Source organism: Ixodes scapularis, unplaced genomic scaffold, assembly GCF_016920785.2.
Source record: "Ixodes scapularis isolate PalLabHiFi unplaced genomic scaffold, ASM1692078v2 PGA_scaffold5__190_contigs__length_132052651, whole genome shotgun sequence".
NCBI classification, from domain to species: domain Eukaryota; kingdom Metazoa; phylum Arthropoda; class Arachnida; order Ixodida; family Ixodidae; genus Ixodes; species Ixodes scapularis.
Window position 1 is genome coordinate 125075224 of NW_024609880.1, and position 27845 is coordinate 125103068.

The 27845-nt window shown below is 49.6% G+C and overlaps 2 protein-coding genes across 4 annotated transcripts in view; one reads left to right on the forward strand and one right to left on the reverse strand.

Annotated features, from left to right (window-relative positions):
• LOC8023853 (autophagy-related protein 16-1) overlaps positions 1–8942 on the reverse strand; it is a 28477-nt gene extending 19535 nt beyond the window's left edge. The window contains exons 1-5 of one of the 2 annotated variants that reach the window (XM_029995139.4): positions 8420–8942; positions 8246–8360; positions 2006–2090; positions 999–1072; positions 251–341 (exon numbers count right to left, since the gene is read on the reverse strand). In XM_029995139.4, coding sequence (XP_029850999.1) covers positions 251–341; positions 999–1072; positions 2006–2090; positions 8246–8360; positions 8420–8522 — 468 coding nt within the window. In that variant the 5' untranslated portion in view covers positions 8523–8942. The remainder of the gene's footprint in view (positions 1–250; positions 342–998; positions 1073–2005; positions 2091–8245; positions 8361–8419) is intronic. The other variant, XM_029995138.3, reaches the window with a different exon arrangement.
• A 167-nt stretch (positions 8943–9109) lies between these two features.
• LOC8023852 (serine/threonine-protein kinase PAK 2) lies at positions 9110–27077 on the forward strand. Of its 2 annotated transcripts, XM_029995142.4 has the most exons (13): positions 9110–9198; positions 10538–10618; positions 10946–11061; positions 11128–11237; positions 11293–11452; positions 12798–12827; positions 16828–16898; positions 18545–18634; positions 19232–19327; positions 19389–19790; positions 20741–20833; positions 20892–21326; positions 23646–27077. In XM_029995142.4, exons 2-13 carry the CDS (start codon positions 10557–10559, stop codon positions 23727–23729), a joined length of 1749 nt encoding a protein of 582 aa, XP_029851002.1. In that variant the 5' UTR covers positions 9110–9198; positions 10538–10556; the 3' UTR covers positions 23730–27077. The 2 variants fall into 2 exon arrangements, with proteins under 2 accessions (XP_029851002.1, XP_029851003.1); XM_029995143.4 differs by lacking the exon at positions 12798–12827.
• The last annotated feature ends 768 nt before the right edge of the window (positions 27078–27845 follow it).

Here is a 27845-nt window from a genome sequence, read left to right on the forward strand (position 1 = left end):
TAGCCAATTGGTGCCATTTACGGTAAGAAGTCGGAGAATGGCGAGTCAAAAAATTCACGCGCGAATCGCATTTTCGGGCGATATTGCCACTGGCGCCTCGTCATTCCCTTCTCCTTTTTCGTGATCGACAATGATGGGTGGCAGGAAAGTTGGTGCTTAAAGGAATGCATGACCTTACAGTAAAAAATTTGGAGCACCGTCGTCCTTTGGAAAGGAGCACCGGGGCAGGATGGCCCACGTGCTTTCGTACCTGGTTGGCATCCTTCATGTCCTGCAAGTCCTTCTTGACTGCAGCCAGGCTCTGCTTCAGGGAGGCCACTTCCAGCTCACACTCCTGGATCCTGGCACGCAGCAACACACAATCAATTCGTCGGCAACTACGAGCAAGTAATTCTGGCGGGAATCACGAGCCAACCAATCGAGTTTACTTACGGCGTTCCTAAACTATATATTCCCACTAGAAATGTGCTGTCTGTAGAAATCTGTAGAAATTTTTATGCAGGTCTGCTATTGCGACCAAAGCACACGACGCTCACGCGGTTCTCGATTGGTCAGCAGAACTCCTGGTCCTTCTGGGAGGCTGGGGCAAGGTTTCCAATGCACTAGAGGGGGCAAAGCGACTGAAGGTGGTCCCCCTACTCCCCTCGACAAGTCGGGGTCATCGCGACCTCGTGGAGGCCGCCCTAAGAGCAGTTGGATAAACGCCTTCGTCCCTTCCCGGATCTCGTTGAACCCGGAAAGCCGTCGCCACCGCGGCGCTCCGTGGACTCCATCGGACGCTGCCGGGGTCGGTACCTCGCTTCCCGTCCTTTTTGCGTGGGCTTCGGGTGGCAGACGGAGGGGGAGTGTCTTGTCTCCGCCGACTTTGCTCATCGATGGTTTCCCGTAAATTACTTTGCAACATCGCCACCGCCTTTCGGGTCTGCAGAGGTAAGACCGTTGCCTCCGGGGACATTCCTCCAGCGCACCGCACACGGTGTCGTTCGGGACTCCCTCACCTGGCGTCCTTGAGGTGCAGCTGGCGATCCCGATCCTCCAGGCTGTTCTTGAGGTCAATGAGTTGCTGGGAGTGCTGCGAGACACGGTGCCCCGTCAGACACTCGGCAACCGCATTCAGCCCAATTTAGACACTGCATGCGGGGTGCTAAGTGGCACTGCAGTGTCATCGTGCCTCATGACATCACGATACCACACAATGTGGCGGTGTCACATGACAAGCGACTCCACAGTGTCGCTCAACGTCACTGTGTTATGTGAAAACAATCTGCCAAATTCAGTGGGACACGAGTCTGCTAAATTGGCACCCATACCACATGCTTTTGTCAGGGAGTCGCATGGCAATTACCCTCCAATTAAATTTCTCTGTTAAAATTTAGCATCAAGTTTAGCTATTCGGCTACGACGACGATCACACTCTTCGATTCGCAGTGCTAACTACCCATATATGGCTACCGCCTTTAAGAAAAAGCCCCCAAAACTAGCGCGCAGCTCCCCCGATGCTGCTCTCCCATCACTTGCGGTCTGAGCAAGCCCCCCTTTGGTCCTCTTATCCCACGGCGTGACTGCTTCGTCAGGGTGCTTGCAGCAAAGATGAGCATAAGCAAACTTTCACAATTGCTGTCAGGCATGTGTGAAGTCATAGAAGCCTTCCGCGTATAGAATACCGTGTGGAGAAGCAATATTTCCATGCACATTAAGCAACTTTTTCGAGAAGCCCTCCTCCCCCCAACTCAACCTGCTAAAAGTGCTACAAAACAAAGCCTGGAGGAGAGCAGCAGCCGCACGCATGCACACATAGATCACTGTCGACGCCCGCCGCCAGAGGACGCAGGACCCACGCGCTCCCAGCACAGACGTCCCCGAGGCTTCTCCCAAAAGTCGACCCAATTTCGCTCGAGGAAATTTGAAAACGCAACTCCGACTCCATGGAACCCTCATTTCCGCACAATACTGGATCTAGGCGGAGCGAGCCAATGCCGGGACTGAGAAGAGGAGGGGCACCCACCTGGGACTTGCGCCTGAGCAGCTCGGTCATCTCCTCCTGCAGCTGGAACAGCTTCGTCTCCAGGGCAGCTCGGGGCTTACCCAGGCTGAAAACACGCCCCCGCTCAGGGTCCGCTAGACTCCCTTCACATCCCCAAGCTGACAGCATGGTGGAAGCCCCTCCCGGTCTCGGTGTTGATGTAATACACTCCTCGTATACAATAATGCACTAGCAAGTGTTTGGCTTATTGCTATGTATCAAAGGGTAGCTCAGATTCGCTATATAATCCTTAAAGGCTGACGAACAGCCAGAAAGGGCCCTCCCTCATTCCTCCTACGAGAAAGAGGGACACCCTCCTCCTTTCTGCGGGGAGTAGCTACGAGACCCGCTTATATGGGGTTTCGTTCTCCCTAGTTTTTCCTGCACTTCAAACCTGACGTCACTGGCGGGAAGCAAGGTGTGCGGCCGGCGATCAGATACGCCTTCCTTGCTCGCATCTAACAGCGAGCAAACAGGGGCGTTCGTGACATCTGAAGTTATTAATAATCTCTATTTCCTACAAAGTATGACTTGGACCTATGAGCTAAACTATGAAAAAAGAAAAAGAAAAGCAATTGTGATTTTGAGAAAATGGTTTTGGGCAACCTGGTATGCTCAAGCTGCGGCTCACTAGTTTTGTGAATTCGCTGGCGTCAATCCGCTCTCCTTCTATCACAAGCAAGCAGTTACGCTGGCAAAGAAAGCTCAAGGAGTCTTGCAATACATTTTTTGACAAATTACTTAATAAGCACCACGATTTTAGCGTTTATGTATTCTCTTTCTTGACAACCAAGGCTGTATATTCAAGTGTTCTGTGCTTAGTTCTTTAATCCATGGGCTGTACCTGCTATAATGCCGAAGTTACGGTGCCGCAGGTTTTCTTTTGTAAAATAAATAAAAATTCTTGAAATGTGAGTGCTGCACACAATCTTACCTGAATGCATGTGCCATTTGTTTTAAAATTGCTTTAGAAAAGTTACCGTTGCAGATGCCAACACGTGTAACAAAGTTACTACATTTGTAGCATGCATATGCTTACTGCTTGAGTGATTTACTAACTGCCTATACACTATTCCAGAAAAGCACTTCTGGCTGGTGCCATTTTCAGCGTTGGTACACATGGCGCGTGCTATGCCCGCTTCCCAAAGCGATGAACTTGCGGGTGCTGGGCCATCACCGGACAGACGTGGACTGTGAAGGCCCGTCCACACCAGAGTGTCGAACCAAAATTTTTATCGGTTCAGTTTGGCTTTGGGTTCACCGCTTTCGGTTCAGTTCCGGGGAGCAAAAATAATGGTTCAAACTGCTTCTAACCGATTTGAGCCTTTATATTGAGAATATATTTTCCGCACTGTTCTGGCAATAGGCACTATTTCTGCCGTGAAATGATTAACTCTGCAGTTTCTTCTGTCATTCGTACAATCCACTTTCATTTTCAGGCACCAAAACTATGAAATTCCGTCTTTAATTTCGACACACCAGCAGAAGAAAACCTTGGTTAACATACACAATGTCATGTTTATACGACTCAACATTCCTCTGTTTACCAGAGTCACATGTATTGTACCCGAATCAAAAGGTTGTCGCAAATTGTGGTAGGTCGCCTAAAATACACGCGATTGGTGTGACTTTGCGTCGCAGTATTAAAAGTTAAATCGCAGTTGTGCCCTTGAACTAAGGATTTATCTACAGAGCATAAAATCATGGAAAGGGCACCTCGTTGCCATTTATGTCGTAAACTATGGTTTATGAAATACGTTTCACATATATATGATGACGACACAACATAGCTAAAAGCAATGCAATTTTCAAAATATCACGAAAGTTTTCGGACAAGCCCTTTCAGTCTACCTTTTACAGAAACACTGAGTGGTAGTCACAACGCTTGTTTTCGTAATCAGCATTATTTACCTTCAGCACCGTGATGCAAGCAAAGAATCATGCAAAAAGGCGCAATCAAAATTGTTTACACTAATATATACACGTCTTCGTACTCAAATCAAATCTGGCCTTAAAAAACCCCTGAAAATAAAAAAAAATAAAAAGTTTTTTTTATCAGTCTGGTCGGGACACACACGTCAAAAAATTCATTTCACGCGAAAAAAAACAAACAAATATTTTAGAGCAATATTGACGGCGCAAGACGCGATTAAGTCAACAGTCATTTCCTTTCCCACTTGTTTTCTCTCTCAGCATTTCGGGAGTGAGGAGGAGAGGTGGATCGGCTTCATCTTCACGACCGAGATGGTCATTCCGGAATGACCCGCGACGTCATGAACTTCGCGCGCAGAATTTCAAATAAATCTCTCGCCGTCAATATTGCTCTGAAAAAATGTTTTTCTTTGCGTAAAATTTATTTTTTGACATGCGTGTCCCAATCAGACTGTCTAAAAAAATCTTTTTTTTTTTTCTTTTCAGAGGTCTAAATAGCGCGTACCTAAGCGGACACTTTCTTAGACAGGATAAACTTGCATACCCTGGCCGTTGCGGTTTATTTTTGACAAGTTGCTGGTCAATTAAATTTGCAAAAAAACAACACCCTCGCTAATTCATAATTTTTTTTTTTGTTAATCGAACGAAGTAGTAATTTATGCTCAACTCAAAATGGCAGTTACTTAACTGGTCGCTTTCCGATGGTTTGCGTTCATAATCGTCATAGTTCCGCCGTGCGCACCTGTGTACTTTTTGTTGTCCAGCCCACAGACGCATAAAATTTATGTTCATCACATAAAAAAGGCAATAACAGACTTCCATTTGTTTGAGAAGTTATGTATGTATCAGGAACACATAGCTATTTCAATTAGCTTCAAAATCAGATTGCCTGTCTAGGAGAAAAATGCCGCGAGAAGATTTGTAGAAATATGTAGAAATAGAGCTGCCATTTTTTTTTATTCCCAAATATTCATTTTGTGACACTAACAAAAAAGAAGAAAAAAAAATACTGCGAATCATTTTTAACCGGTCACCGTTATATTTTTTCCCAGTTCAGTTCCAAGATGGCGGCAAAAAGTTTTGGTTCATTTCAGTTCTGATTCGGCTAAAAATAATGGTTTGACTCCGGTTTGAATTCAATTTGGTTCCGGTTCGACACCTTGGTTCACGCACTTGCAACCGAATATGACCGACTGAGACAAGACCAGTTTTTAAGCCTCTTGCAACGGCTTATGACCAGACGCTCTGCTGCAGAATTGGTTATAACCAATCTTAAAAACCGGACTTGTCTTAGTTGGTTATAGTCAAATGCAAGTGCCTGTACGGGCCTCTCATAAACATTGAAATAGTGTATAGAATGGAATGAACTCCACACGTGTACGCCAGGTGGCAAGAAGTTACTGTTCATGAAGATTGTGCTAATATTAAAAAAAACTCTGCAGCCACCAAGCCAAACATCATCAAGGTGCAATGCAATGACAGACGTATAAAATACACTATACATTTTCAAGCAAAGAATAGTTGCTTGGAGATGCAATAGTCCGTAAAGTAAAGGAATGCATCATAAAACAGAAAATTTAAAATAAGGCGACAAAAAGTTAACCGAAGGAAAATTCATACTTATACATATAATTTTTGTTCACCGTTGAAGTAGAATGCAATGAATTCAACCTCTCATTCACGAGGGTGGTAAAGGATGTTTGGTTTTGCACAGCCTTTACTAGCGATAAATTAACATGCCTTCCGTCAACAACATTCAAAGCTTTCTCATATTTCATTCCTATATATTATTTCTCTGCAATACAATAAAATAGACGTTTTCACCAACTCTTCTCCGAGATTGCATGCCAACCATTTGACAAACGTACCAGGCCTCTATCGCCTATCGGAGTTCAACCACTGTTTCCAAAAACTCCCTAATACCAGACACCAAGAGCAGTGTATCGAAAGTCACGTCTAAACTCAGACTTTAACTTCTTTTAGACAAACTTCTTGCTTTCGACAGGCTGTCTGATTGGAACGCCGAGAGTAGCTTTGAGATGGCTGTAATGGCTTCTGTTCTCCCAAGCGGATTGGTTAAACCACCCTACTATAAATTAAATTTTAAAAATTTACCTAAAAGCCATTGTAAACAACAGATGTGACTGTGTCAAATCTCTACTACTGCTAGAATATGCACTATTTTCCCCAATTTTATTAGTGCTTCTCTTTGGATGGAGGTCGTAGTGATACCACGCCGGCTTGAGTCTGCAGTTGCCTATCTTGAAGCTTTTCCCAATGCAGAAAAATACTGAACTCATCAGCATGCGGCTATAAAGTATTCCCAGCAGAGGCAACGATGTTTCATGTGACACTAGTTCTTTTGGTACACGGCTCAGGCTTAAACAAAAGCATCTTGACATGGCTCGCCTACCACTAATAAAGAACACTTTTTTTTTCTTTTTTTCCGAAAACAAGGGTAGAAGACAAAGAAGCTTTTCCCGGCTCTGTTTGTGCAATCTACCACGGAGCACAATTGTTACAGATTGCAGAAAATCTTTCAACCTTGAAGCTGCAAAAAAAAACATCTCGATCACTGGTGACCCGGAAAGCCACTTCGCAGTTTACTTGTCTGCCTTCCCGCCACTGACGCACACTGATAGGAAAAAAGTAGGGATTTTCAATGTTGCTAGTAGAGAGCTGCCTCCCAAAACTTACATGGCTGGCATAATTTGAAAATTCAATAACTCCACAGAAATGTTTCATTTTTATAAAGTATTTTTGGCTAGCAGCTGAAAAAGAGATATTGATGCAGTTTGCCAATATTCAGCCAAATTGAAGACTCTAAAAAAATCGGCGGAGTTACCCACTCGGAAAACATTTTACTTGGGGGCCACAACGGTGTACGAAAGTTGGGAGCTCAGGAAACCCTCGGAGGTACTCTGGGGAACCTTCCCAGAAACCCGGTTTGAGAACCCCCCAGTTTGGGGATGGTCGTGAGCTGCCGGATATTATGAGCCCTCCTATTCAAGCAAAGGCTTTGGTTGAGTTGCAGTAACTGTTTTCGGCAAGTTTCCACGCAACACAATCCTCATTGCGCATACAAAGAGGGGCTTTCACACGATGGCATGCTAATTTGTCCACTATTTGCACAGTTCACAAATTAGTTTATGCCCAAATGCGTTCCTGATATGCTTTTGTTTCTGCTCGATTTCAGCCACTAATGGAAGACCCTTTGCTACTTCGTCAGCATGCACGCTCTGCACATTTTTATGTTGCTTATCAATTGGACTACCTTCTGAAACTATTTATTATTTTCAGAGAGCTTGCGCGGACACTCTCACGCAAAAAGATATGCCCAAATGGACATTCTCGAACACCCGAGGACGTATACGATTGTTTGATTTTTACAAACAGTGCTCAACGAAAGAGACCAGGGGGGCTGTGTTTGACAAATGTTTCCTTTCTCCTAAAAAGAAACTGAAGTGATGGAACTGACGATGTCGCGTCTGATTGACTAGAGGTTCAAATGACAAAGTTTCTAACCAATCAGACGCGATATTGTCACTTCGGTCACTTCCGTTTCTTTTTAGGAGAAACGAAACATTTGTCGAACATAGCCCCCCAGGGGACCATGTGGCCTCGAGCATTACGGTTACTCTGGCGATTCAATTAAAAGGCGGAGCCATATGGTTACTCTGAGCTACAGTAATTGCATACGCTCCTCAAGCAGAGCTTAGCCACTCTAGCGAGGACAAGCGCTCCGCTGGTCTCCTTCATTTCGTTGAGGACTGTTCAACTCCCGCAAGAATCTACACTCTGAGTCACGTAGACACACTGCCAGGACAAGGTCCTCAAGTTAGATGCGTGGCACCACCTAGAATCAGGCTGCAGGCACCACTGTCTCGCAGGGGAAGTATGAGAGCACAAGGTAGAGCAAATAATAGTTATTTTGTAGTATCCACTCGTCAGTGTGCAGGACATCCTAAGGTGTGCCTGCTGGCCCGCCGCCGAGTGGATTAAAACCTACAATAACCCTATGCGGAGCGCAAGTTCGTCTGCTTCTTTTGCAGGGGTTATGGTGACGTCAGAACGCCGAGCTCTGATTGGTTCTGAATGAAGGATAGTGGGTAGACCTCAAGGCAGCTTGCTTTGAGGTCTACCCACTATCCCTCAATCAGAGCCAATCGGAGCTCGGCGTTCTGACGTCACCACAACCCCTGCAAAAGAAGCAGACGAACTTGCGCTCCGCATACAAAAGGATGCACAGATCACGCCCGCGTCAAGCGCACAAGTGGCCCAGGGACAGACCTGGTCTCCGAGTTCATCTGGAGCTGGAGGTTCTCCTGCTGGAGACGCTCCTTCTGCACCGTGAGCTGGACATTGTCGGCCCTCAGCGCGTCCACGCGCTCGAAGAGCTGACTGCCTGCGAGGGAAGGGGGGCTCGGGTCGAGGCACGGGGGGCCACGCGATGCGGCCACTCACTGAACTGGATGATGTCCTCGAACTGCTTGGACTCGACGCAGTTGCGCTCTTGCAGCGACTTGAGCACCCGGTTTCTCCAGTGCGTGGCCACGCCGCCCGCCATGCCGACAGTCGAACGAAGGCCCGCTCACCGCGTGTCCCCGCTCCTACGGAGGCTGCCGCTCGCCGTGCGCTCGCTCAAGTCGCCCATCTGAGGAGGCGCTCAGTCGTCTCTCCGGGAAGGTCCTCCCGACCGGCTGCCAAGCGTCCTGAACCGGTCGACGACGCACCACGACAACCGCCCACCGGCTCGTGCACCGCGCTAATCGCCAAGTTGCCTAATTAATTGTCAGTTTAGTTGACAGATAGCACGGCCAGAGGCTATGGTGCGGCACAGTGACATAGACCACAGACAGCCACAGATGTTTGGTTCACCGTTTCACGTTTCACCGTTTCTGCACTACTGGCGCCATCTGTGAATTTCAGTCGACTGCCCGCCTGCGGCCGTCCGGGAAATTTTACGCATAGCGGAAAGCAAGCCGTATTTACGGTTTCTACGTCTAAGTATTTTAACTTGGTGGTAAATAAGCGCTACTGCCCGAGTGCAATGTTGTGGGTTCGCAGTAGATGTGTCTGGATGAGTCAGTTGGTGCAGTCGGCTGGTCGGAGACATGTGTGACGTCACAGATTAAAAAGGCGTCAGTCGCCGCGGCTGCTTGGGCTGGCTTGGGGGTCCCGTGGTTATGGTAGCGGTGATATGTCCTCCGTGTCTACTGTGCGCTCTTCGTAGGGAAAGAAAGGTGAGGCCGCTTCCTGCCTGCGAGGAACGCCTGTTCCGAAGCTAGCTGGCCAGTCGTGTTGGGGCCGACTCGACGATCGGGCGGACAGCAGCGCGTCGGGGCGCGCGTCCCGCGCCGGAGTCGACCAGCGAGGCTTCGTCAGACGTCTTGTCCGACGCCGTCTGCCCGTACGGCTGGTGCGATCACGGCGATCACCGAGGCTGCCCTTAGCGCACGCGGTCCAACGGCCCGATCGCACCGAGAATGCCCAGCGGTCAGGTGGCCGATCTTTCGCGGAGGCGCATCCCGTGCGTCCACCTAGTCGCGGACGCAACCTCGGTGTGGCGGCCCGCGGTGCGTGTCCTGCCTAGGCGTTATCAGTGCACGGAGCCGCACCCTGGGTTGCGAAAGTGGCCCTGGACTGATTCCGCACGGCCGGTCTCGTCGCCCAAAGAGATCGGACAGCCTGGCCGTGAGCGCTGTCGTCTCCGTCCTGGCCAGGGGCAGAGCCGTTGTTTCGAGTGCGCCTCGCGACTGCCTCGTTGCAGAAACATCCTAGGGTGGCTCCTTGCCCTCCGGGTCGGATGCTTAGCCCGCCCAGGAATTGCAGCTGTGGCGATCGGGAAAGCTCTCTATCGTTAAAAATGTTCCTGAATTAAATTTAGACAGTTGCCCCTCAAGTAACGGCGGCAGATAGAGTGACCGTGACAGCCTGCAGTTTGGGACACTGCACGTTCACAAAAGCCATCGAAAAGATAAGAAATGCAGGATACTGACAGTGAACGGATGGAAAGTTCCACCCAGGTAGCACCCAACATTGCGCGAATGTTGCCTTACTGTTCCAAATGCATTCAGGGTGTTCACCGAACATTCGCGTTTGCACATTCTCTAAAGATTGCCGAACATTCTACTAATGTTTGCTTGGGAAAAGTTAGAATTTGCAACATTCTTTTAACATTTGCTCTAATGGTTGTTGCATGGTCACACATTTAAATTTATTGGCCTAAATCTGTTTGAGCACACCACAACGCAACGTTTGACCGAACTGCGACAAACAGATATCTCATCGAGATGGCAAAGAAATCAGTCCCCCGAAACGAGCAAATTCGTCGAGTCGCCGTGTAACTCAGGGAGTCGAAAGCCTAATTTTCAATTGCACATTAATTACCGGAAGTAGTAGGGGTGAATGAGCCTCTACACCTTTTTCGTTTACAAAAAACATTTACTCTCGCGCTTAACATTCGATACAAGGAGCCGCTCCGGTGCTAGCACGACTATTGTGGCCATTCATATGGCACCCGAGGATTGGTTCCCAGTTTTGTGGGGAGATGGGCATGTCCGTGAGCAATGTCCCCCGCAGGCGGTGCGCAGCCCGGCCCATGAGTGGAGCAGGCATGGACGACAAACCCCCCGCACCGCCTGTCAGGCTCACCAGTGCCAGGTGAGAGCCTTCCCTCAGCCACCACGGCACCCACTTCGTTGGAATGCCTCGGTTCCTCTCCTTGCCACGGTGTCTGGAATGCATCCCCGATCGTTGTGTCTACCGTATCCAAAAAAGTGGTTCCTCGATTTCCACCAGAGAATGTCGTGGAAGCATCACGGTTGTGGTGCTGCATGTGGCAGACGCCCGTTCTGTCGCACTCTGTGGCGTTTGTGAGGTCATTCGTTGCCACTTTAGACGCGCTCGATGCACTGGTCAGAGGCGCATTCCAAGCGCCGTGGCAACGTGGGGCGTGCGAGCAAGAGGGTCACGAAGCGTCTCCCACAGCGTGCGCGGGGGCGGCCCCCCTCCGGCCCCCTCGGCGGTGCCCGTGGACATGCGTCCGCTGCCCAAGGAGCCCGACGGGGACGACCGCAAGAAGGGGAAGCTCAAGCCTTCCAAGGGTGAGCCCTGAGACTCGGCACACTCCCCCACCCCCTCCGTCCGCTCACCCGCCCCCTCCACTGCAGGGGCCGCCAAGAAAGAGCGCCGGGAGCAGGAGAAGCCCGTCATCTCCCCGCCCACCAACTTCGAGCACACGGTGCATGTGGGCTTCGACGCCGTCACGGGAGAGTTCACGGTGAGGCGCAGCCTCCTCTTGGGGGGCAGCTGCGCGAGCCATGGCCTCTGTGCAGGGTATGCCGGAGTCCTGGGCCCGGCTGCTCCAGAACTCGAACATCACCAAGCTGGAGCAGAAGAAGAACCCGCAGGCAGTGCTGGACGTGCTCAACTGGTACGACGCCTCCACCAAGGACAAGGGGCGCTCCAAGTACATGACCATCAACCGCACCCTAGGTGGGTACCCAAACAACAATTGGGACTCTTTCTTGCGAGTCTCAACCCTGTACCCCAGTGGGTCCGTCGTGACGCCGACAAGGAGCGACCGAATCGGCGACCTCCTTGCCGATAGAACGGATGGTTCAGTCTTTTTGTCTGATCCCCCAAAACTTCCTGGTAATCATTCCTACAGCCTAGTAATAGTTACAAAAATACCTTAAAATTCTTTTTAGTATATGTGGGGCAAGCTATTGCCTGTTTTAAAGAGTACAACCGTTAACATCGATCCATCCGGTGTGTCGAGGCCTTTGCTCTCTGCTCCGAACTTCTTGAGGCTGAGTAATGTAGAAGTTTGGGCGAGTTGAAGGCATCTGCAGACGATTGGGTGGTGGCGCACTGGGCTAGCTTTCTGTCAGTGCTTTTCTTGGGGGACAGCACTAGGTTGGGGTATTGTCCCCTGCCAAGTGGCAGGCAGCTTGGCGAGTGTGTCGCATATAATTTTACTTTTGAAAACTACAAATGTTTGGCAACTGATGTTTGCAAGAATGGTGAGTTGCTGATCATGTCTGAGACTGATGCAGAAAAGGAAAAAGAACTTTTAGTCGGAGGAACAATCACAGAAAGGGATGTCTCAGACTTAACTAACTGGTTTATTTCTCGAGAATCGTATATATACCGACAGAGCCATTCTCAAGCACCTTCTACGCAGAGATCTTCGTTGAAAGCACTTCAAATACAAAGAATGCACACATTTACGAGAGACCAAACGGTCAAACCCACAGTACCATCATTGTCAACCAGCTTCTACGCAAAAGTCTCTTTTTGAAAGCATTATCAAAAACAGATAACTTTTGAGAGACTATGCAGTCAAACCCACAATACAATGCCCTTATCACCGAGGACGACGGGAGAGGGTTTCAGGAATTATATCTGGGTGACCTCGGGAACACGGCGACTGCTGCTCTTTGTACCCCAACGCGGGTAAAGCTTCCCAAATATTAACGCCGCTTCAAATGAAAAAGTCCGCCTCTTTCGTTCCCTTCTGTGTCAGTTTCTTAGACTAAAAGTTTTTTTCTTTTTCTGCACCGCAGTCTTGGGTGTTAACCGACGTGATTAGCCACCTCCAGCTCGCCTGTGCACTAAGAGTCTTTTCACAGTGGGTTGCCAATGTTTGAGGTAGCCAGCACTCACATTGAGCGGGGGAAAAGTGGAGGAGCGTGAAATGAGAGAAATGAGGTGTTTGGCTGTGATTTGTGTGAGTAAAGTCAGCTGCATTGGGCATGCTCTCTGGGGTGAGTGCGGGTGAGTGGCGTTCCCTGGTGGCGGGGTCTAACAGTCTGTCCTCCTTTCCCTCTGACTGCAGCCGAGCTAGTAGAGCTGTGGCAGATCTCACGTACGTAGCACCTTCTTGGGCTGTCCTGCATGTCCCCGTGTCTTGCCGTGCCCGCCCTTGCCGGGGCCGTTCCTACCCATCTCCATTGTGCTCGGAGAGCGATCTTGGCATTGAGTAACCCAGTGTGATTGAGGAACTGAACAACTGCGCATCTCCTGCCATTCGTTGTATTTTCTCGGTTAGTCTACGGGGGTGCGATTCTGGCTCGTCAAATCGTTGGCAAATCGACATAGTACTATATAAGAGAGCGGAGGTGCAACAGTGGAAATATAAGTTTAGTTTCTCGGATTGCCCAATCCTCTCCGATCGCGCATCCTCGCATCGTGCAGCATTATCGCGACCGGTTAGGGTTGCCACCTTTCCTCAAAGAAAAATCTGGCCATGTCGGGGGGGAGAGGGGGCGGGGACACGCAGCATTGACAATATTTAATATACAAATTAAATTTATTTTGACAAGAGCTTCAAAAGTGATATTGATTAACATAGGTATAATGATACGATAGCATGCATAAGCACTCGAATGCGTTAACTGAATTACATGCATTGATACGTATCATTTAGTCTAAAGTAAGGTGCCAAAAATAGTACATCCCACATCTCTACTCATTTTGTGCAGCAGGGATGAGTTAGCACCCAGCAGGTTGTTTGTATTGTGCACTGCTCCTTTTACTTTGAGATACACGCACACTACGATTTCACTACAGATGTCAGCCTTTCCTGGAGACAGTCAGCGCATGTTTCAGCATATCCTCATGTTTGGGCAAAGACTGCAAAAAAGTTCCAGATTAAATAAAACAACGAGTTTTACTGCATTGAAGCAAATACATTTTTGTAACACCATGTGAACGTACGTGACTAAAAAAAATACAAGCGGAAAGTGGGAAAGAAAGTGGACACGCCTTGGCCGGCCACCTCCCAGGACAGGCGATACATGACGCATGTCTGTCAGGATGCCAACAATTGTTAAAAGTATCAAAAACCATTCACTCCCCCCCAAAAGCACAGATCGCTATCGGGAGGACGGGGCAGTCCTGTAGAGTAGTCGCGTGTTTCCTGCACTTCCGCAGGCGCCAGCTTTCTGCTTTTTCCCATTTCCCCCTCGTGTGCCTGCTTGCTGTTGCACCCGTTTAAAGATTTTGAACGATGCAGTCGTTTCTCAAACAAGCTCGCTCACGTGCTTTCTCTACGCTGGAGTCAACAAATTATTGTGTACTTCATGTAAAAAAAAACGACAAGCACTTTTTATGCTAGTTTTTGCGTTGACGGCGTAAAATATACTAAAAAAACCTCCCCCCTTTCCCCCGAAAAAAACAAACAAACAAAAAAAAACATTTTGACAAAAACCCCGGGACTGGGACAAAAAGGGACAGACAAACACAAAGTCTCAAACACAGCTGAATTTTATTTGACAACGAAGGGTGCTTATATAGGCGTCAAGTCCCACACAAATCAAAAGAGACGAAGGAAAGAGAGGGAGAGACCTACGCAAAACAAAAGAGACGAAAGAAAAAGAGGGAGAATTGGGAAAACCCGTGCCACAAGCAGTACAACAAAAAAAAAAAAACAAGCATTACAATAGAACTGAGAAGTAATGAGATTGTTTATACAAAAACAAAAGCAAAATCGAAGGACTAAAGTGCATTAGTCCCCAAGAAACCTTAACACTATAACAGGAAGTCGTTTATACAAAAGCAAAGTAGAAGGACCAAAGTGCATTAGTCCCCAAGAAACCCCAACATTATAGCAGGAAGGACGCAACGAACAAACGACCAGGAAACAATAAAGTGAAAAGACTTAAAATCGGACAAAGGCCTCAACACAACAATTGACAAGACGTGGGGACATCAAATTTGTAGGAATTTTCTTTGTTCTTTATCTATTGTGAGGGATGGCTTATTTACCGCATTCCCATGATTCACGATTGTTATAGATCCTTTTATCAAACGCTTCCGATCATCCTTTTCTGATAAGATGACTGTTGTTGAGTCCCAGTTAGGTAGACAATTATTGCATTCAACTACATGTTTTGATACTTCCGAATAAGGATCTTTGTTTTTGACACAACGTTTGTGTTCAGTGAGACGATCGTTTATACAGCACTTGGTCTGTCCTATATAGCATAATCCGCAATCAAACGGGATCCCGACACGCAACTGACCTCTTTTTCCTTGTGTTTTTTAGTGCAGCCTGCTCTGACGGAAGCAAACAAAGTCAAACGATTCAGTCTGTAATCATTGCTGAAAACCGTGCTAATACCATACTTATTACCAATAGATTTAAGATTATGCGAAATCTGGTGAAAAAACGGAAGAACTACACGCTTTGTGGGTTGAAGAACACTTTAAAACTTTTTCTTGAGGGAGATGAGGAACAACAACTGATTGAACACGTAATCTTGAAGGTACCCAGCGGCTTTAAAACGGTCAAACAAGCGCTTGAGAGCAGACTCGATAAAGTGGGAACATGATTTTTTCAGAGCACTGTTGACCAAATTGCGTACTATGCCAGCCTTTACATGTTTTGAGTGACAACTGTGAAATGGAAGGGGAGGTTTTGCATTTGGCTTGCCGTATTCTGAGCACAAATTGGATGGATGTTTCAGCTGTAGATCTAAAAATTGTAAGTTACCCCCCTCTGGTCTATCTACAGAAAACTTTAATTCTGGAGAACTGTTAAGAGCAGCCTTTTCAAGTGATGCCACTAAATTAGAATTGGTACTGCAGATCAAAAGGTCGTCGACATACTGCCTTACAAGAGCGTCGCTAGGAGAACGGTTCCGGACGATATCATGGAGCTTTAGATCTAGATAACTTAAATAAATCTCTGACAAAATTGGAGCAACTGCCAAACCTATGCATATTCCACGTTTCTGAATGAAATCTTGATTATTGTGTTGAACCACAGTTGCTTTTAAATATAGTTTAAGAATCCTAAGGAAGTTGGCTACCCCTATCCCAGAATGTGACTGGAATCTAACAAGATTGTTTTCAAGAAACTGACCTACGCGTTCAAGTAATGCTTAGGTTCTAGCGAATAATATAAGTCTTTGATATTCATAGAGAAAAGAGTGCAGTGCTTACTATGAAAAGGCTTCAATTCTGTCACTAAGTGTGCTTGTGCTTGGATGGTTGAAAAATCTGGCAAATGACAGCCTGTTTTAGATAAAGACTTTCAATCAGCCTCCTCTCCCAACAAGTTGGCCGTGCCGGCCGAAAACCGGGCAGGTGGCAACCCTAGATCCGGCGCCCACGTTCCCATCCACTCCCGCGGCGCTTGCCAAGGTATTGGGGGTGAAGAGGTTGTAGGTGCTGAACCATCGCATTTATTTTACACCAACGGCCGTTAGAGACAACATCCCTGGGGAGTTGTGTGGTCATCCTCAGTGAAGGCTCCCGGTGTTTCGAGCATGCAGGCAGAGCAGGCGTCGAAAGCAACGCGTGCTGGAGGCGTCTGAAAGAGACACTCCGCTCACTCGGACAATGGCCGTGGCCAACGCCTTGTTGCGCGTGCGCTCGACCGTCCGAGAAGACTGACCTGCACGCCATATGGCTAGACCTTAGAAAGTGTGTAGGGTGTTTGAGAAACGCAACTTCTTACGGCACGCCGAAGAAGCTCATTGGAGGTGGAGTACGGATCGGGCAGGGAAATGGAATGGAGAGCGGAAGCGAGAATGGCACCAAAATCCTCCAAATAATGCTCGGGAGGACGCGCAGAAACGCCAACGAAGCCACAATGATAATGAACCGTGAACTACACACGTGCCGAGCTCCTGTCGCCGCGACACGCGATAGCGTGAATGCACTCAGATTTTTTTGTTCTCCCGATTCATGGATAAATTATTTGGAGCAGTTTCATCGGTGGTTTCTCGATACATTCCGCAAACGGTAAGAACCGGCTTTAGCTGAAAGGCGCTCTTTGGGCCGGTGCTCTTCCCGCTTGGCTAGCCCCCCAGACGCCCTCCGACCTTCCCCGGGCTGGCTGACGCTCGTGTCTCTTGCAGATCCCTCTCCGCCGAGCTTTTTGGGAGACAAGTATGCTGTTGCAACGACGGTGATCGGATCCTCGACCTCCGTGAGTAGTAGGCTGTGCTGCCACGACCTCGCTTCCTCATGTCGGAGCGGGACAACAGCGCCGGGAGCCCGCGAGCGGTCGTAGTCGCGCCGAGGAGGTTACCCATACTTTCCGAGAACTTGGGCGTGGACCTGACTATGCCCTTCGGAACTACTGCCTAGATTTGAGCGCGGTACAATTTACTGCAACGGTGCCTGTAGGTGCTGCATTTATCACCTGGAAGTAGAAAAATGTCGGCTCTCTCGGGTCAGAGAAAGAGAAACACTACTTTTCGTACGGACAAACTTCCTGCTAAGCCCTGTTCTTCGCAAACTCGTTGAATAGCGTTGCGGGTCGGTGTGGCATTTGTTATAACGGAAAACAAGGTGAAGAGAAAATAGAATAAAATTGGCTTACATTTTATCGCCTTCATTTTGCCAGAATCAAAGCTACAGTGGCTGCTCAAGGAGAAAAAGTATTTCTTGTCTGTCCCGTTTTAATATCGGGGCGTATGCTAGGCTCAGCAAAAGCTGCTTTTGTCCTCGTACTCCGTCTATCCTTCTCTGTGTTCCGTCATGCTCTCATACTTGTTGCGAGTAACCATTCCTAGGCAGAACATTGTACTTTGTCATTTTTTTTGGTAGGTGAACTCAGCCTTTCATATTGTTCCTTCTTTTATCATTTTCCTGAAAGTGTTCCTTCTTTCATAATTTTCCTAAAAAAATTAACTATCTTGTTACACCTCTGCATGAGATTACGGCAAGTCTGTTAATAAACCGGTTAATGCAGTTCCTTGGAAAGGCCAATGCGCCGTCGTTTCCACGCTTCTCCGCTTGGCTCCGGCTTCTCGAAGTACCTAACCAGCACGAAGAAGTCCTTCGGTCGGCTTGGTGGGCTCAAACATTGGCAGGAGTGGCCCCCTTTTGCCACACGGTTGCACGCTCGGTATTTTTTGGTTTGGCTGTTGCTGTGGCTGAAGATTCGGAGTCTAGGTGGATACAAATGGAATATAAGAGACATTGTTTCTTACATCTAGTTTTATTATATAAGCTTTGCTCCCTAAATTGAATAAATCTCGGATTCAGCTGGACCTATGTCAACCGCAAGGACGAACATGCAGTTACGGAGGGGGTGTGTTCCGAAGGGTGGTCCGCCGAATATTTCAAGTTTGAAAGATGCCGACAAATAGGGTGCATTGCAGCGCATTGAGTGGACGAGCCGAATGGACGCTCTGCCGCTCCTGAACGGCGTGTCGGTCACTCGCTTTTTTGTGGGGTCCCAGAAGGTAGAAGAAACCTTTGTGCATGAAGAGGTTCTGTGGGGAAGCGACAGGCATTTTTCCTGAAGTCTGCTTGCACCCCGCTTCCCGAAATTCTGTCGCCTAGTCCCCTCTTTCCGCTCCCAGTACCACGAGTGAGTTCGCTGGGAAAGGCGGGACTAAGCCCTTTGCATTTGAGAATCACAGGTGCCACTGTGTCAGCATTGGTTTTGGAATTGGTACCCAGGGTGTCTTTGACATCAGATTTAGCAACGCGTGTTTCGATTGCCAAGAATGGAAAGGAAGAAACGGAGGGGCCTCAAAACGTCCGGGCCAGGACTCACCAGTGCCATTCGTCTGACCAACACTGGGGAGGCCTGCTGGACAGTTCCTGCTATGTCTGTTTCAGGAGGACAGCATATCTGAGCCCGAAAATGCCCCCAAGTTCCTCCCACCTCACGAGCCCCGAAGAAACGTGTCCGAGAAGATCATCTATAAGGTGCGTGCACTCTCCCGTGCTTTGCCTTCCGCATCCCGCGAGCCGTCGTACCCAGCAGTCATTCGCTGGTCGCGCTTCCTCGTGGAACATCGCCAGAACATGCGACCGTCTGTCGCACTCGCGACCGCGTGCCGCTGTGCTCCTTGGGCTCTTCTTCGGGACGTTGCCATTGAAATGAAGATTTCAAAAGCTGCGTCGCGTCAGGCGCTCGACACTTTTTTGAGTCCGAGCCACCCAGGTCGGTGCTCGGCTTCCGCCGGCCTCTTTGGCGGTTTCTGATCCACGGACGTATCAGACCGGCAAAGTGCTTAGAAGGGCAGTTCTGCCACGGTTAGCCGGGGAAGCGCATTGGAGGCAGCACCCCCAGCATCCTTGTTAGGCCTACAGACTGCCATAGTCTCTCGCGAGACGAGAAGGGTAGGGAGGTGCTTCCTAGCGCGGATAACTTGTCTCCTCGTGCATGCACGCGTAGCCGAAGGGGCAAGGCCGGAGGTGTAGGAACGAGACGCCATTCTCACCTTGGCGGTCGCCGTAACAATAGAGAACCGTATGGCACGGTTGCTGGAGCCGACTGAGCGGGGTGGGTCTTTTTGACAGTCTCACCCAGAGCCGCCCTCTTCTCCCGAGGAGGACGAGGAAGAGCCCGGACCGCCGCCTCCCATCGCCACCCGGCCGGACAAGACCAAGTCCATCGTGAGTGGCCCCTTTCCCCTCTTCCCCTCTTGCGGTCCTCTTAACAAGCTCCGCCCCGCAGTACACCCGGCCGATCGAGGAGGACAACAAGAACGGAGGCTACGACGCCCGGGACATTGCCAACAACAACAGCGGCGGCGGGGCCACGACGGGGGCGGTGGCGCGGGCCCGCAAGAAGAAGATGACGGACGAGGAGATAATGGAGAAGCTGCGCAGCATCGTGTCAGTGGGGGACCCCAACCGCAAGTACACCAAGATGGAAAAGATCGGTCAGGGGGCCTCGGGCACGGTGTACACGGCCATTGAGACCTCGACGGGCACCGAGGTGGCCATCAAGCAGATGAACCTGTGCCAGCAGCCCAAGAAGGAGCTCATCATCAACGAGATCCTGGTGATGCGCGAGAACAAGCACCCCAACGTAGTCAACTACCTTGACTCCTACCTGGTCGGGGAGGAGCTCTGGGTGGGTGACCGCTTTGCATGCCCTCGCTCTCCGACTATCCTTTAAAGCGCTTCCTCCATTTCTGCTCCCAGCAGCATGATACGCCAGCTTTTGTGTTACTTGGGGACCACTTTGGATGTCAGGGTGGAATGCTAAACACATCAGTTGTGGTACTTGGGGACCACTTTGGATGTCAGGATGGAATGCTGAACACATCAGTCGAAGGCACATTTCAGGCACCGTAACATGAATCTTTGGAACCAAAAAATCCATAAAAAATTATAAACTTGTTTTTTTCCAATTTTGAAATTTACAGCTATTTTTCTTTTGATTTGCCAAGTTTCTTATCTTTGAGCCATATTATCACTTTATAATACCTATCTGAGCAAAACAGATTTCGGACAAATTTTCGGTATCTAGAGCAGACATAACTGTAACTTTCTTAGAAACATATAGGTAGCATACAATGTTGGAAGCAGATGTTTTAATATAGGTGCATGGCTTGCGAGCAATTTTATTGCTCAATAGCCACACATTGAATTTCAATGGGATTTAAAGTCGCTAATAATGGTTCAGTCTAAAAAATACTTCCCATATTGTAATCTTCACAATTTGTAGGGTCTGACCATATGGTAAAACATGAGTTTTAAAAAATGTTTTTTCACCATTGTTTTTGGAAATAAAGCTGCATTAATTATAATTATCCTAATTGCGAATAAAAAAAAATATTAGTTATTTGAAATTAGCACAGAAATCTGAACAAGCTTATGCTGTTTCATTAGGTTTGGTCAGAAATTAGGGAAGAAAGCCCCAAGACCAGTGTTCTCCCTTGACGATGTACGGACTTTTGCTCCAATTATGTCTGGCTCCCTAAGAGCAGCCGTGCGCAAACTTGGCTCGAGACTTTTTGTCCACCTTGGAATACGAGGTGGCGTCTCTGGAATGCAACCCAAATGGCCACCCCGCCGCAGGTGGTGATGGAGTACCTGGCCGGAGGGTCCCTGACGGACGTGGTGACGGAGACCTGCATGGACGAGGGCCAGATCGCTGCCGTCTGCCGGGAGGTAAGGAACTCGGCCGTCCCCAGGGGGAACGGGGTCCTGAACCACGCTCGTCCCCCAGGTGCTGCAGGCCCTGGAGTTCCTGCACTGCAACCATGTGATCCACCGAGACATCAAGAGCGACAACATCCTCCTGGGCATGGACGGCAGCGTGAAGCTGACGGACTTCGGCTTCTGCGCCCAGATCTCGCCGGAGCAGAGCAAGCGTACGACGATGGTGGGCACCCCATACTGGATGGCCCCCGAGGTGGTGACCCGCAAGCAGTACGGCCCTAAGGTGGACGTCTGGTCCCTCGGGGTGATGGCCATCGAGATGATCGAAGGCGAGCCCCCCTACCTCAACGAGAACCCCCTGCGGGCCCTGTACCTGATTGCCACCAACGGCAAGCCCGAGATCAAGGACCGGGACAAGCTCACGGCCCCTTTTCGGGACATGCTCGACCGCTGCCTCGAGGTGGACGTCGACCGGAGGTACTCCGCCTCCGAGCTGCTCAAGGTCCGTCCCAATCCTGCATCTGTTGCGTGGAGTCGATCGTTTAAAAGGGGTTCGCCGCCATCCGTGAGTGTCCGTTCTACGGCAGATTCTCTCGCACACAGTCCTCTAGCGTGACGCACGGCACAGAAGGTGCAAGTATGTTATATTTGCGTCGGGAAGCTCCTCACGTCGGAAAAGACGTACTTCGATTTTGTTACTTTTTCCGCCTCGAAATGCGTTACGGGCAAGCCTACCAGTACGCACATTGCAAATAGATAAACATTTACCGGGATAGAGGCGCAGGAGGAACCGCCGAAACATTTATCTATTGTAAAGTCTTACCAATAACAGAATATTTTTATTGCATTTGTTACTACAGTACAATCCACGAGTCCAGATACAAGGATTGAATATTTCGGGTTTTCTCATTGTCGTTATAAGCTTCAGACAGCGAGGTTGGGAAGCCAGTTTTGATTTGGGTGATACTTCTTGCTCAATCACTACGATGTACCCCGACGTGCATCGCAAAACGTGATCCTATAGCGATTGCCGTGTGACGAGCACTTTCTAATAATGTAGCTCCGTTGCACCGTGGTAGAGCTTCGTCGATAGGGTACCGGGAAAATGTACAAACCAACGATGCTTTTGCGCACCCGTAGACCACCTTGCTGTTTACAAACAAGTCCGTGTTTGCCTGTGCCAGGTGTCTGCGCTGTAACATGCCGGCGGCAGCGCCACCAAAGACGTCGAAGTACTTCTCTTGAGCTTCCGTGGCGGCTGTAGAGAACTAGCTTGTTACTCGAATGATGGTCTATATTTCTTAAATTGAGGACCGAAGGAAGTCGACCTATACCGACCGGGCAATACAGTTTGGTTTGACAGGTAACTTCATCTTTTGCGGAATTTTCGCAACTCTGAAGTGGCTCACGGCCACAGTCGTTGGACACGATCTCGAGCTCGAATCTCCGAGTACGCTGCCAAACCCCGAAATGGCGCTCGTGCCCAATCATTTGGTGGTTTCCCCTTCCAAAAGTTGCTCAGTTTGGCCACCAGTGGTGCCAACTAACAGCCAGATGGAGGCGCCTCCTGTTCACTGCCCCAGGGCTATGGGCCCTTTAACTGTTTACGAACACGAACTGCCGTTTACGTCCCGAATGACCTCTGGTCGGACCATCTTTGCAAGCCTGTCGAGCTGCTTATGTCACTAGTACTAGAAAGCTTAAATGCTACGCGGAAGGGTTAACGAGGTTATTCGGCCGTACGACGTCTCGGGGCAAACGAGTCGGTTTACTAGAATATTCCAAGAATTATAACAGATCTCGTGCTTCTTGGTTTTCTTGGCGTTCTCCCGGAGAATTTGTGGGTAAACATTTCATCGACATTTCAAGCGGCAGTGTTAAGGCGGGCTTTGCTCATTCTTTTTATGAACCGGAAGTTCGCTGGGATGTTAAAAACGCTGTCTGATGGCGTTTGCCATGAAAAGGATCTATAAGAGTGAGCGAAATTTCTGAGCCCATGGAGCTAACCCTTTCTGTGTTGGCTGCCGCTCCTAGTGGTGCAAGGCAGTGAAGCTCGACGCGCCTGCCGACGCAAAACAGTGAAGCAAGACCTGCGCTTGCCACACACAGTGCAAGATCGCAAGCTTTGCGCTCCACACAAATTGTAACTATTGAAAACGTAACAGAACGTAACACAAAGCTTGTCGGAGAAGGGCACGGAAAAATAAATGGCCCATTGCATCGGCCTCGGTACCTTTGGAGCATAGTCCAAGAGGTTGCACGCCCGAGCAAAAAGCACGGCTCGGCGAATAATAGAAAAGATAGGGAACAGAGCTAACAAAAGGACGGTCAGTCACAGCCAAGTGACCCAACGCGTCTCGTTGGGATGTAAGTGCCAGGAAATCAAGCACAACTGACAGAAAATTCATACAAGTCCCCATGGGAATTGGATGGCGTTGGTGAACATCACAGCCAGGAAAAACCCCTCAACGAGGTTCTGCTACCTTTTGATGGAATACAGCACATTTTCTCTCGTACGTGATGCGACACTCAAAATAAAACTAATACACTTGGAATTCCTTCGATTTAAGAGTCGCGTCGTGGCGCCTTTAATATAGGGAGGCAGTTGCTGCCACAAGTACTTACCGAACATATTTCTAGCGAAAAACAGCTCTTGCTCGAGCTAGTACTTTTTTTCTTGGTGATGCAACGGTAACAACAGTTGAAAACTTTCCTTACCGTCGAAGCAACACGCGCAGGGGGCGTGGTGGTTATCCTTTCTCTTGTCCAGCCACCGAGTCTGCGCTTATTGGCATCTGATTGCGTGCGTTTCGCCTCGCAGCACCCGTTCCTGAAGCAAGCTCGGCCGCTCACCAGCCTGCACCCGCTGATCGTGGCAGCCAAGGAGGCCGCCAAGAACCACTGAGGCCGGCCTTGTTTCCCACGGAGGGCTACACCTCGACGCACGGCTCCGGCTCCGGCCGTGACTGCCTGGGGAGTGTGATCCGGCTGCATCATACGGGAAGGCGTTGCATCTGCCCGCTCTCCCGTCCTTCCCGCTCGTGGCCGGGGCGTACGGCCCACGAGGTTGGACTTTCTCTCGGAGCCACGCGGCATCCCTCACGGCACCCAAGGCGGATGTCCGGCTCTAATGAGAGCTCCTTTCTTCGTTTACAAGAGGAACTTGGGCAGCTATTTAATTTTAGCGGAGTGGTACTTGATCTCCACATTTCTTTTATTTTGTGCTTGCCCGCCGTCGGGACGAACTTCGGGGTGCACGACCGGCGGTGGGGGTTCCCGGCGTGCGGAGGGGGCGTGTGCTGGCAGACCCCGGGCGGAGGGAGCAGCGACATGCTCTGGGACGGTACCGACGTGGCATTCCGACTTCTGGGCAGGCCCGCTAGGTGGCTTCGACACTGTGGCAGCAAAAGGATGCTTAACTTTCTTGAGGGGGACGTTGCTTGAGACGGAGCTGTTTTCGACGAGGCATACGTCTCGCTCGGTTTGGAAGGAATGGTGTCTTAGACCGGGGCACTCGTCTGTTCTTGGGGGGGCGCCCGTTGGGGTGGCATGCAACGCCAAGATGGGGTCGTGTAGAGGGGGGCACTTCGGTCCCGTTCTCGGATGCGGAGGCCGCATCAAATATGCCCTCGCACCTCCGCAGCGGTGCCGAAGGGTCGGTCAGGTGATCTGCAGCGCAGTCGCAATTGCCCCACATGCAGGAGCGTCCAAGCGCGCCGTCGGTAATGCAACTTTATGAAGTCTCAGAGTGCAGCAATAAGGGCCCTATCTTGGCCTTCTAAAATGTTTGGTCACAAGTTGCAGACCGACTGATTCTGTCCGTGATTTGTTTGCCAATGTAAAAGCAGCTTTTTTTTTTTTCTCTCCTTTGTGGTCTCCCTTTTAAAGCCTACGCTTGTCCACCCCACCGAGCATTCTTTAAAACCTGCACTAGAGAAAGGCAGCTTTCCGGCTGCACCCAGTCTAATTGCACGAAATAAGGGTGTAGCAATACTGTTAGGGTGCCTGCACCTGGTTAGCGATGCATCGATTCTTCGGTGCAGTGCGTACGTCGGCTTTGAGGTAGACTCTGCGGCACATGCCTCGGCAACAGGCCAGTGTCGTGGCACGTTCCCCAGTGTGTCGCAATGCCCGCAGCTCTGCCGAGGTGTTGGTGGCTGCTCCGGCATCCAGCGGGGGCACCTCGTACGAACCCGGTCAGGGGCCAGCGACTGCCACTCCTTCGAGCTCCGCAGGCTGTAAATCCAGCACTTTTTTTAGAGCAACACTGGAGCCTCGATTCTAGGTTACTGCATCACCATACAGCATTTATTTAAACAGTAACTTCATAGGGTAAACCAACCTCAGGAGCCGCGTAAGCACGAATTTTGCAGGGCGGTTAATCCGTTATCACTAAATGATCTTGAAACAAATAGCAAACGTTGCCAGGGGTCGAACCCCAGTCACCGGCGTGGAAGCCAAGTGCACCACTCGCTGAGCTATGGACCCAGCACGCAGGAACAGGAGGAGCAGAAGCAGGTGGTGTAAGAAACCATGCGGAGAGGGATGGAAAGGCCAAAGAGAGGAGCAAAAACGGGTAGTGTAGAAGGAGCATGCAGAATGAGGAGTGGAAAGAGCAGGAAAGCGCGTTTCTCCTCTTGCCGATTTAGAAAATTCAGCTTAAAGGCTTTGTATACGGGTGGTGCTGAAGGGAAGTGCGTGCAGTGTCACAAAGAGACAATGGTGCGATGTAATCTGTTTCTAAACAAGCCCCTACCCTAGGCACCACCTGGATTAAAGAGCACCACCCACCCCATGCACTGAAAGACTAACAATCATACTGCCCTAGGCAACACCCACCCTATAAACCTACTACATTTTAACGCGTTTTGCAAAATGACCAAACATTCGGCCAATTGTTTTCCAACGGTGTTCTACGGATATATTTGCTTGCCTGCGGCATTGATCCTCGATCTCGTTACCATCAGTTAGCCTTCCAAAACTTACGTTAGCAAGCAATGATCATTTCTCTTTGCCCCCTGAGGAAATTTGGGTCCTCACTGTGGCGATCACAGCCGGTGGGCGTGGCAGTGAGGACCAACTGAACGACGGCGCAGCTCTTGGAGAAGTTGAGTGTGTAGCCATTACCACACGCTTGCGAGAGTGCAAGAAGATAGGAGCAGTGGGCGCTTTAATTTCTTAGCCCTCGCTAGACCCCGTTTCACCTTACTGCAGCGGACGCTACGAGTCCTCCCACTTAATCCGATGCTTTGAACGTACTGTATTTCTACATGCCCACGTGCCACAGTGCCCCCCTCGAAGGTCACTCGAGCGCCATTGGACTGGCTTTGATGGCTCGTAGGCTCCTCTGTGGTTTGTCTTAAGGTAAAACAGAGTATGACGGCATCGAGAGGCGGCTGCAGTCCAGAAGTGCCAAACCGACTGCCTCCGAAGATGCAGTTCCGAATCCGACAGCAAGTACCAAGCACCAAAACCATTGCTTTGAAATGTGCTCGTGGTTATGGCAATCGAGATGGGGCGCATTAAACAAAGATTTGGTGCTTGACGCAACATAAGTCCTTAAAAAGTTTTATTGGTCCACTTGGTCGAGAACATTCCAAGCATGTTCTTGGTCTTTGTTCCGTACAATATTGGGAATTGTGGCCATACTCTAGTGAAAGCAATGGATGGTAATGTGGTGAAGAGAAACAAATGTTTTGCCCCGGGGTGTGCGGTCACAAATTGGAGAATCGCCGGCGGGCCTTTTAACTGCGAGGACAGATTTTCTCCTTCCCGTCGTATACTCATTACACAGACTGCAAAGGACCTCTTTACGTGCACGCGAGGGCTATTATTTCTAATTGGTGCGATTTGTTCATTGGAGCGCCGCTATGTCCCAACAGCATCTCGGAAAGTGATGATCTCAGCCCCGACTGGAAGGGACTCCCTTCCCCCTCTGCGCCAACAAGAACCGCACGGCCGACGGTTCGTCTGGAGCACGTCCCCTAGGGGTGAGAGGTCTCCCGGAGCGAAGGAAGTCTCGCCCGTGGTACCAAAGAATCAACTTTCTTGAAAAGTGCATGGGAAGCCTGTCCGAAGAGGTCCCCCCTTGGCCCCGTGCGGTACGTCTAGTTGTGCCCGCACCACGTGCGCCTCCCCCGCTGCCGCAGCTCGTGTCTCGAGCGACCTGGACAATTTGCAGACTCGGGACGTGCCTTTGGAGAGGTGTTTGAGGATGCAATAACTGGAGCCAATAAAGATTCTTTTGCAAGAACTCTGGGCGTGGATCATGTGTAGGGCAGCCCCCCCTGGATCTGCCAACCCTTTGGTTTGAAAATCCTCCGATGGAGTACCTTTGCTTCGAGGAGACTTCATCCAGGAGACCTGCTTAGCAATCCAACCGGCGTGGAGCATGTCGGGCTTTGCTGCCTCTCTTGTAAACTGGGCGAGGTGCCACTTGCAGTTGGGGAACAATGGGGTTGTGACGTCCACCAAAGTGCATTGATCGAAGTGCCACAATTGGCCCTGTTGAGTCTTTTCCAAATTCATTGGCCTCCCGAGCAACTGGCTCAGCTGAGCTGTGGGTGGAGGCAGAATGGCCCAACTATCAGCCGAGTTAGGCAAATTGTGTTTGTTTCTATAAAAACAAATTCACTATCTTGTCACCGATTTCTCTCAAGTGGGTTTCTCTATGAAAGGATCTGATAAACGGGGAACTCTAAACCAGGGGTATTTAAAACCCGAACTGCGGTTCAAATCCGGTCTGCGGAGGTTTTCTGACCGGCCCGCGGCTGGGCACGGTTCTTCCATTGAATCCCGGCCCGTGGCCCCCTAGCAGGCCCACCTGGCAAAAATAAGTGTGCGTAAAGAAACGGAGTGGCAACAGGAACAAACCATTTAAACAAAGATACCAGAGCGAACTCTGCCTATCGTAAAGTGTGTCCTCGTCATATCATTCATTGGACATTGTCATCACCATATCAAGACATTTTGGTATACTTCAGTGTAATTGGAAAAAAGATTATAGCAGTGCAACTTAGGT